We start from the raw sequence: 9,999 nt of genomic DNA, 5'->3' as shown, positions 1-9,999 counted from the left end.
GAGAATATACCATCAGAGGAAGAAGTGATAAAGAAAATCCTGGACTGTGCTGAGATGGACAAATTAACAAAAGAGATAAAAGAAAAAGAAGACACAGAATATTATTTAATATGGAGCAAGTGGTATGACTGGCTAGAGAGTAGAAATAAGAGAGAATAAATGTGGAAAGGTTAAACGTGGAAAATGTGTATATAATAATTTATGAAGGAAGAAAAATGCAAATAAATAATGGGGCAATAAGGATAAATACTCTAAAGAAGAATAAGGGGGAAAATGTAAATAATAGAAGATTACTGTTACGAAGTTGATGTTAAAATATATATTGTGTATATATGTGTATTTTGTTTTGTTTTGTTTGTCGGTTTAAATAATAAAAAAATTAAAAAAAAATAAAATAAAATCTGATGTTTTTTAATTTTTATTTGGTGTGCGTTGGAAGAGGGGTAGTCTTATACGGCGAGTGTAGCCCAAATTCTATATTTTAACTAGAAAAGTTGGGGGTCGTCTTATACGCCCAGTCGTCTTATACGCCGGAATATACGGTATATTATGCCGGCTCCTCTCTTTGGTCCTTTTTGTCTTTTGCTTCCTGTGGCAGCCATGCATTCCCCCTCTTCTCCTCCATTCTTCCGTTCTCCTGAATTGGATTCTGGATTATCCACAGGGGACCATCTGTGATTTAATGTCAGATCATTAGGTGGTGGTGTTGTTTTTCATTTTGTTTCATAGGAAATCTGTTTAAGTTGAAGATGAGTTAGAGTGCAATATTGAGACCATTAAATTAATTACATTTACTTCCCACATATTTTTTATAAGAGACAGGGTGTGGGTGTAAATCAGTTAATTGTAAAGTTGGATATTCTAAAAGTAGTTTAAAGTGAGATAAGTTTAATGCCAGTCATATTGTAATTTAATTTAAGCAATTGGAAGAATTAAATAACTAGTGCTCGGATCCCGCTTTTAAAATAATGCATCCTACAGCATGTTAGTCAAATGCTATATTAGCTCTCTGCGTGAAAAAAAGGTTGGGTTCTTGTTTTAAATCAGGATTCTCCAAATGGTCAATCCATCTTTTATTATTATGGTTAGTTGCACAGTCAGCTAGATGTTTAGACTCGATTTGGCATTTTTATTCACCTATCCATTATTATTTGTATTACTATTAGTTCAGTATTATTTTCATATAAATATTTGAGGATTGATGAAAAATCTGAAACTTTATGAAACAGTTAATGAGTTGACTTTGGGGAGCCCTGTTTTAAACAAAGAATAAATATTTGTTATAATATCATGTCATTCATTGTAATACTAGCTGGGTGACCTTGTGCCTGTCACTGACTCTCAGCCTAATTCACCTCACAGGGCTGTGAGGAAAATAGGAGTATTAGATATGTTCACTGGCTGGAGTTGTTTATAAAAACAATAAAGGCGAAATGTAAAATTAAAGACTATCTAAAAAGCTGGAGATTTACATTTGGCTTTCCAGGCTGAAAAGTCCAGTAATTTTTTTGTGACTAAATATTTAATAAATACAAGAAGTAATTAGCAATGTTCTGGTATTTCCACATGTGTATTACATGACTCTGGTTGCCAAGATACTAATTTTTCTCTGTTCTCTAGCCCAGCAAGAAGCTCAGCGAGCACAATTCCTTGTGGAAAAAGCAAAGCAAGAACAAAGGCACAAGATTGTTCAGGCTGAAGGTGAAGCCACAGCTGCTAAAATGATATCCTTGCTTTGATGTGAGAGGGAAAGATTGCTACAGGTTTCAGGCGCTTTGGATGTAGCAGTAGAATGCAAGAGCACAGTAATCTTCACATAATGTGGTTTCAGGTAAAGTAATGCAGCTTAAACATAGCTGAGGGGATGGCAAAAGATGAGCCTGAGTTCAAAACTTTTAAGAAACGCAACCTTAACTGATTGCTCACATTGGAGAAGCCCTCAGCAAGAACCCAGGTTACATCAAGCTGCGCAAGATCCGTGCTGCCCAGAATATCTCCAAAACGGTGAGTATTAAGACTAGTGGATTTGCTTTCATATATATGTACACATGTCCACCCTCAGCTGCTGCTTTCGCATTGTACCAGGCCAAGTGATGAATCCAAGGCGAATATGATATGCTTCTCCCGATGTTCAGCTTTATCGTCAGTGCCTGCTGATCTCCCCATCTTAACAAGAGCCGAGAAGACTTTGACTCTTGTCGTAAGAGCAGGCCCACATCATTTCAGTGAGCTATACTCAGTCATGGTCACTTGCAGAACATGTGTCACAGACTAGGAAAAGGCTCACAGCAGGAACAAAATCAGACGGAGAAGCAGAATGAATTTGGGCGTTTAGAATACTGATGGACCTGGATCTATCTGAAATTTGTAACATAAAACAAATTAAAATTCCACACCTGTTGTCTGTGTTCTCGGATCTGATAAAACAGAGCCCATACTGATGACATCAAAAAAAATTAATAAACTTTCAAAAGGCAAGAGAATTTTGTCCATAGCAGGTTTCTACAGGGACTTTGCTGTAGAACCACTAGGATGAGATTATGGAAGGATCTCCTAAATGTTGAAAGAACCTTCTGTGCTTAGGTATGTTTCTGCCAAACCTCCATGTGTTTCAGGATCTTTGCTAACTGCCTTTTTTTATCCACTGCCCTAAACTTTTACAGATTGCAGCATCTCAAAACCGTGTGTATCTTACAGCTGACAATTTAGTGCTTAATCTACAGGATGAAGGCTTTACAAGGTGAGTGGCTTGTGAATATCCTAGTAGCTGATCTACAGACTTTAGATTTTCCTGTGATGAATTGTAGCTTGTAATGATTTAGGGAAAGTTGAAAAGATTGTAGTTCCTCTCTGGAAAAGTGGGGTGGGGACCACTAGGAAGCTCTTTATCGTACGCTGCTTTAGGTTTTTTGAAGAAGAACAAAGAATATAAATGTAATATAATATATCCTGCTCTCTGGATGTAGCATAAATACAGTTCCCAAAGCATGCGCCATAAACATGGAGATACAACAGGCTTTGTAAATTTTTCTAATCCTTTTTTCTCTCTGTCTTCTCTCTTCTGCTGCTACTATGTGTTGATCGGGATCCAGAGGAAGGTAAGGCACAACACCTTTTTCATACAGTCTTTAATTTGAGAAAATGGCTTAAGTTATTTCTGATTCATTTGGTAACACTATATGATATATTTATAAAAGCTGTAGGTGGCAGATAGTGCAGCATCTGCTGTTTGGAATACACAGTCCCAATCATGAGCATGAAAGAGAAGGTCTTGTTCTGAGATGGCATCAACTGAAATTGTGCTTTTTTCTCCAATGTCTTTATGTTATCCATACACAAACCTTAATTAGTTAAACGTCTTGATGAATCATCTTCCTAGATTTTGATAAATGTAAAATAGAAGTATGGCAAAAATTCCATTTAGAGTGCTGGGAATTATGTGGTGAGGAGAGAGGCCCATAGAAAGTGAGACCCGGGGCTGGCTTGTCCTCCATAGATCACTATGTCTGTATAGCTGTTTGATGAAATTTTACTCATTGAAAAAAGAACCTAATAAGAATAAGTTTGGGCTCTTCTTTGTAGATTGTGGAACCTTGTTAGGTTAAACTGCCCTGATGCATGAACAATCTCCCACAGATGCTTGATTTTAGGTTATAGGCAACCACAGGGGCTGTGAATTTAATAAGAGTTGCTTGGATGGGTGTTTGCTTAGGTTTATTTTTTTCCCCTCTCCCTTTGGAGGACGGGCAGGCTATTTTTCTAATCAAAACTTTTCATTCTCCCTGAGAAATTCAGTCTTACGAAAATATTTAAGCTCCACATGCTTTATTATTTCTCTGGAGAAATCTTGGACTGACAAATTGTGGGGTCAAGAGGAGATTAAGCCACCACTCTTCCTTTTTCTTCTGCTGAAAATAGCAAACTTCTGGTGCTTTTCAGCTGAAACTGGATGGAAAATTGTTCCAACCTTGACCAAGCATTAATTCCATCCAGGGTTCAAAAGCATGGTCATTGTCATCTCCAAAGTATTATAAGTTTGTGAATTCAAGGCTGTCTTTTCTCCAGGCTAATATTACAAAGTTATTGGAGTTACTTTCAAACTGTAGAAAATGAAATGCCAAAATGAACAAACTAAGTATAGCTTCCCAGAACATCTATGACAGCAACCTTTAGCTGGTGCTCCAGTTCCGTTAATAGTTTCATAGCAACTAGTTGTTCATAAAAATACAGAGGAAGGACCCATAGTTTGCCATCTTCATGTGAATTGAGCAGATCTCATCTAAGTGTCTGTTTATCTAAAAAGGGTATGCAGTTTAGAATGTAGACTGAAATGTTATGTGCCCATACTACAGATAGTCCTCGAGTTACGAGTGCAATGGAGCCTGCACATTCCATTCGTAACTCGTAGAGTGAATCTCGATATCTCAGGGTGGGGAAAGCCATGGGGGGGGGCTATTGATGGAACAGGTCCCCAAGACCTCCCCAACCCACTAAGATACCTCATGTTTCCCCCTCCATTCTTTCCGTGCCGGACTCACTTGCCTTGAAAAGATCCGTCTCCTTTCTGCCGCGGTTCCTGCTTTTGAGGGACAGGAGAGTCGATGGAAGCCCCTGGGTGCCGTAATATCACACGAGTTCAGGCATCGATCCTCTTTCGCAGAGAATGGGTGCCTGAATTGTTACACTGTTTGCGATGCCTGCCTCCTGCTTCCCCCCAACTCCGGAGCCACATGGCGGCTGCCCCCGGAACAGAGATTGGGGGGGGGGCTTCTGCATGCTTCCGGAAGTTGGATCCAGGCCTCAGAGGATTGCTCCAAGCCATTTGTGCCCAGAAAGGAACTTCCAGAGGTTGGATCTAACCTCCGGAGGCAACCTCCGTTCCTGGTGCAAACGGCTTGGAAGACCCCTCCGAGGCTTGGATCAGACCCTTGGAAGCTCCGTTCTGGGCAGCAGCAGCTTGGAGCAGTCCAAGGGCTGGATCCAACCTCTGGAGGCATGCAAAAGCCTCCGTTCCAGGCCGCTTGGATGCCTCGGAGGCTCCGGGGGCAATGGGGTCACTTTCTCCTCCAGCACGGTGAGCTCTGCCAGTGCGAGGGGCCTGGCCTCCTGCATAGAGAATGAAAGTTTCTGAGGTCTGTGATTTGGTGCAACTTCAAATACTCGCGTGAGATCACAGAAACTTCCATTCTCGGCGCGAAAAACATTTCCAAGCCGGCTCTCCTCTCCCTCAAAGGGAAAGAAACCGCAGCAGAGAGGATTTTTGCAAGGTAAGTGAGTCCGGTGCGGCAGGAAGGGAGGAGGAAGCAGTTGTGAGGAGTGGGGGGGGGAATAGGGTGAATGTTGCAGTGCCACTGAAGTCGCTCGTAAGGGCGAACGATTGGCGTGCTGCAGTAGTCGTAATTTTGTGACTTGCTGGTAAACACTAGCGGGCGCTCTTCACGTAACTTCGAACGAGCATTAAGTGAACGCTCATAACTCGGGGATTACCTGTACATTTAAATAGAGTCTTTTATATAAAACATTTATTCATTAATATAGTAAACTGCTACCTTTATGTTTCGTTTGGGGTTTTCTTTCTTTCTTTTTAATAGTGTTCAATGATTTGTATACCACCCAGATTGTATATCACCCAGATTAATTGAGAGTCAAGTGGCATAAAGTGGATAATGATGATGCAATGATTATGACATTAGGACAAAATGTTGAAAAAGTGGGAAGGAATATGTTCAAGAGCAGCTTGTTATAGTCTTCCCTAAATGAAGTAAAAAAGAAAAGGAAGCTTTTCTAGTAGTTCTATTCGTAGCATTTTTCATTTAAGTGATTATTATTTTATGGGGCAACTAGACAAGTTTACAAAGGTTTGGCCTAATAATAAGGGATTCAACGTAAATTTCTCAGTTAGGCATTGGACATCATTATCTCTCTTCCCTTAGTAAAATCAGCTACCCAAAGCTATGACTTAACTTACTTTTACTCCCATCATGGAGCAGGCTGAAGAAAAATAGAAGAATACACAATTTCTGTACCCAAACAACAATTTAATAATGTTGTAGAAACTGAACAACAGCATAGGACAAACCTGCTTTTCTGCCTTGAGGAATTAATCTACCAAACCCACATATATATGTTTGAACCCTTAATTACTCTTGTTCTGGGTTAACCATAAAAATTAAGGCTTGATTTCATGCTTGTTCCCCAAGCCCATATTATGGTACATTTCTCACACTTCTTTGTTGTATCTTTCTCTTCCAGCGACAGTCTTATCATCAAACCGACAAAAAAATGAAACAAATTGCCTCCTTGAACCACGCAGATGACTGACAAAATGGGAATTCTGGGCTTTTGGATACTGCACCTTTGGGGCCCGTAAATATTCTCTTCAGATTTCTTTTCAGTTGTCATCTTCACCCTTGTCAAGTTCCCAATTCATCCCTCTGTAAAGGACCTTTTCTAGCTAATGTGGCTCCATTTTTCTGAGAATATCAATAGTAGGAATCAGCTTTGTTTAATGGAGTTCCCTTAGATACTTAATCCCATCCTGACAGATCAGATGTTTACTGGGAGAAACAAAAGAAGGTTGCATTATGCAATTGTCTCTATCTGGGCTGATTTTTAAGTAGATCAAATTGTTGCTGTTAAGTTTCTGATGGGTCTGTGTCATGCCTTATATATAAAATCCCCGGCTCTTCCATTTTTCATTTCTGACTTACTTTTCCATTCCCTGTTCCCTATTGAACATCTCATCTCAGGAACAGATGGGTCACAGGACTTTTGCAAGTCTGTGATACTTTATCTATGTAACTTCGGTTGCCTTGTGATTCACATCTTTATTAAATAAAATCAGGTCCAAAATTCTTCTGATAACACTTTGTTTGTTTTCATTTTTGAGGGATAGATTTCTTTCACCAGACAGTACTTATACAAAAAGGAGAAAAATTATCCACTTGAATACTTTTAAAGATCGATTCACTGTAACACCTACTTGTGTTAAAGCATGTGTGTCATTGTGAGGAAATGGAGAGCAGGTGGTAGTGCGTTGCTGTAGTTCTCAATAGAGCACTGGGGTTTTCCCCATCTTTTTTCAGAGTAATTGCATTTTTCGCCTACCATACAAGAATATTTTCTTATCAGTTTTTGCTGTTCTATTTAGAAGTGCTTTGCCATTGCCTTTTTCCTACGGTGGAGAGAAAAAGAGACTAGCCCACGGTCACACAGCCAGCTTGGGCTGGGGGAGGGGGGGACACTAAGGCAGAGTTCACAATCTCTCAATTTCAAACCTGTCTTTAACCATCAAACTGGTTCTTGAGTGATGCTTGACCAAACTGCATTAACATACCACCCACCAATATAAAGCCGATCAATCATGCTTCATGTCCTCCCACAGACTTGATTAAAAATCCGGTATGTGCAATAACAAAGTATTGGCAGAAGAGTGGTTGAATGTCTGGTTAACTGGTTAAACTTTCCTTTTGCTATTATCTTGGGAAGAATTCTTTCTTAAAAACTGTATTAAGAGAAAAACCATCTTTGCTGGCAGATAGTTTCAGAGTTTTTATTTTAAAATAAGTATACTCCTTTCTCTAAATGAAAACACTAATATCTGCCAGTGTCTCTGTGTAAAGGAATAACCTAATGTGGTAACTCCGCCTGTTGGGCACATTTAGGATTTTTAAAGCATGTGAAGGCACTCTCACAAAATGGCTGCTATAAGATGATGCCCTACCACAAAATGGCTGGTATATTAAGCATGAAAAGTCAGAAAAACCATTCTACCAGAAGGCAACTTGAATTGCTTTCTGTTGTCCCCAGGAAGTTCTAGCTTACCTTGTGCCCCTCCCCACGACATATTTTCCATATCCATGTCTGCAAGGTTTTATGCAAGGCCCAGAGAACTTGTAAATAAAGAAGCTAGAGGATCTTTTGCCAGATCCCAAAGCTACCTGGATTCTCGGTGCACTGTCAACAAAATCTAGGTTGCAGGAGCTAGAAGGTGAATTAGAAATATTTTCACTCTGCTTACACCTGTTGGCACACAAATGGAAAGTCCTTGGTGTGCCAGACAGTGATAAACCACAGTTCAAAATTGTAAGATGTGCAGATGGGAACATAAGTTCCTGGCTTTTTAGCATCATTGTAGTTAAGTCAAGATTGGAAGTTGTTGGAAGTCAGGCAACATATAAATGTTAATAAATACACTGTATTCCTAGTAGTTTCCTTGTCTGATCTTACAAATGGTGTTAACCATTCCTGTTTAAAGCCTGACTTTTGCCAAGATAGGTAACAGCTCCTCCCAGAGTGGCTGACCTGAAGAAAGCTGGGTAGAATTGGATCTTGCTCAGATTTAAGTAGAAGACTTCAGAAAACTACAAGACTTGTAGGGTAGTGTGGGGAGTCATTATCTCCTAGAAGCCAGTGTGAGTCCATTTTCCTATTGCTGCCAAGAGAACTAGATGTAATGATAGCTCTATGCCACACTGGTGAGGACACATTTGAAATACCGTGTCCAGTTCAGTCACCCCCCAGTACAAAAAGAGATGGTGAGGCCCTAGAAAGTGCAGAGAAGAGCAATAAGGATGATAAGCGGTCTGGCTGAATCCTATGAAGAATGGGGAAAGGAACAAGCTTTACAAAGAAGACTGAGGGGAGATGTGATAGCAGTCTTCCAGTACTTGAAAGGCTGCCACAGGAAAGGTTGTTGATTTATTCTCCATGACACCAGAGGATAGGGCAAACCGTGGAAGCTTGTCAGAGGGAAATCCAACCTGGAAATAAGGAGGATTATCCTGACAGAACTATTAAGCAATGGAATAGTTTGCTTCCTGGAGTTCTGGATCTCCTTCACTGGAGATTTTCAAGAAATTTGTCCAAAATAGTCCGAGGATTCCTGCCTTGGGCAGAGGTTGGACTAGAAGACCTCCGAGATCCCTTCCAATCCTCTTATTCTAGTCCAAGTAGTCACTGAGAGCTGAGCTTACCTTTTTTTAAACAAAAAACAAACAAGGAAAACACCTTCAGGATAAAATAGATCTTAGACTGTGTACCAAAAAAGTCAGTAAAGCAGTGGCAATTTTAAAAAAAATTACCTGTTCAAACCAGATAATATCAATCATACATTTTCACTGCAGGGGAAATTGGAATGATTACAGTAGATAAAAAGTGAAAACTCTCTCTTCCACTGGGTAGCGCTTAACCAACTCAATCTACAGTACTAGTGGCTGTACATGAACACACATGAAAATGCCTTGAAACTGAAGCAGCCGTTTCAAATAATGCAATCTGATGATACAGCAGAAGAGGGCAGTATGGTGATAGAAAAACCTCTCTCAAGGAATATGGAGTTATGGTATTTTGGAGGGGAGGGGGAAATTCTGTGATTAGAAACTAACACAAAAGTGGATAGGAAATCAGTGGGAAATCCACCAAATCAGTGGATCTGCAGAGAAAATCAATGCTTTACATTTTTATTTTCAATACTTAATCTGCCCCAATTCTAACAGAATCTGGGTGGGTAACAATATATAGGTAGTCCCTGATTTATAACCATAATTGAGCTCAAAATTTCTGTTGCCAAGCAAGACAGTTGTTAAGTGAGTTTTGCCTCATTTTATGGCCTTTCTGGCTACAGTTGTTAAGTGAATCATTGCAGGTGTTGAGTTAGTAACAGGTTAAGTAGTAACAACAACAACGACGATGACGACGACGATGATGATGATGATGTTGGAGGGGACCTTGGAGGTCATCTAGTCCAACCCCCTGCTCAGGCAGGAAACCCTATACCATTTCAGACAAATGGCTGTCCAGTCTTTTCTTTAAAACCTCCAGTGTTGGAGCATTCACTGCTTCTGGAGGCAGGTTGTTCCACTGGTTAATTGTTCTAACTGTCGGGAAATTTCTCCTTAGTTCTAGGTTGCTTCTCTCCTTGATTAGTTTCCATCCGTTGCTTCTCGTCCTGCCTTCAGGCGCTTTGGAGAATAGCTTGACTTCCTCTTCTTTGTGGCG

At 40.1% G+C, this 9,999-nt stretch overlaps 1 protein-coding gene across 1 annotated transcript in view; it reads left to right on the top strand.

The window, feature by feature from the left end:
* The window catches only part of PHB2 (prohibitin 2), a 19,290-nt gene extending 12,426 nt beyond the window's left edge, over positions 1-6,864 (top strand). The window contains exons 7-11 of the mRNA XM_015814026.1: positions 1,621-1,724; positions 1,927-2,004; positions 2,664-2,740; positions 3,093-3,098; positions 6,253-6,864. Coding sequence (XP_015669512.1) covers positions 1,621-1,724; positions 1,927-2,004; positions 2,664-2,740; positions 3,093-3,098; positions 6,253-6,286 — 299 coding nt within the window. The 3' untranslated portion in view covers positions 6,287-6,864. The remainder of the gene's footprint in view (positions 1-1,620; positions 1,725-1,926; positions 2,005-2,663; positions 2,741-3,092; positions 3,099-6,252) is intronic.
* Positions 6,865-9,999: the final 3,135 nt, after the last annotated feature.

The sequence above is a fragment of the Protobothrops mucrosquamatus genome, unplaced genomic scaffold, assembly GCF_001527695.2.
Source record: "Protobothrops mucrosquamatus isolate PMUCROS unplaced genomic scaffold, P.Mucros_1.0 scaffold212, whole genome shotgun sequence".
Taxonomy (NCBI): domain Eukaryota; kingdom Metazoa; phylum Chordata; class Lepidosauria; order Squamata; family Viperidae; genus Protobothrops; species Protobothrops mucrosquamatus.
Note: the sequence above shows the minus strand (reverse complement) of the source record. Positions and strands in the feature narration are given on the sequence as shown.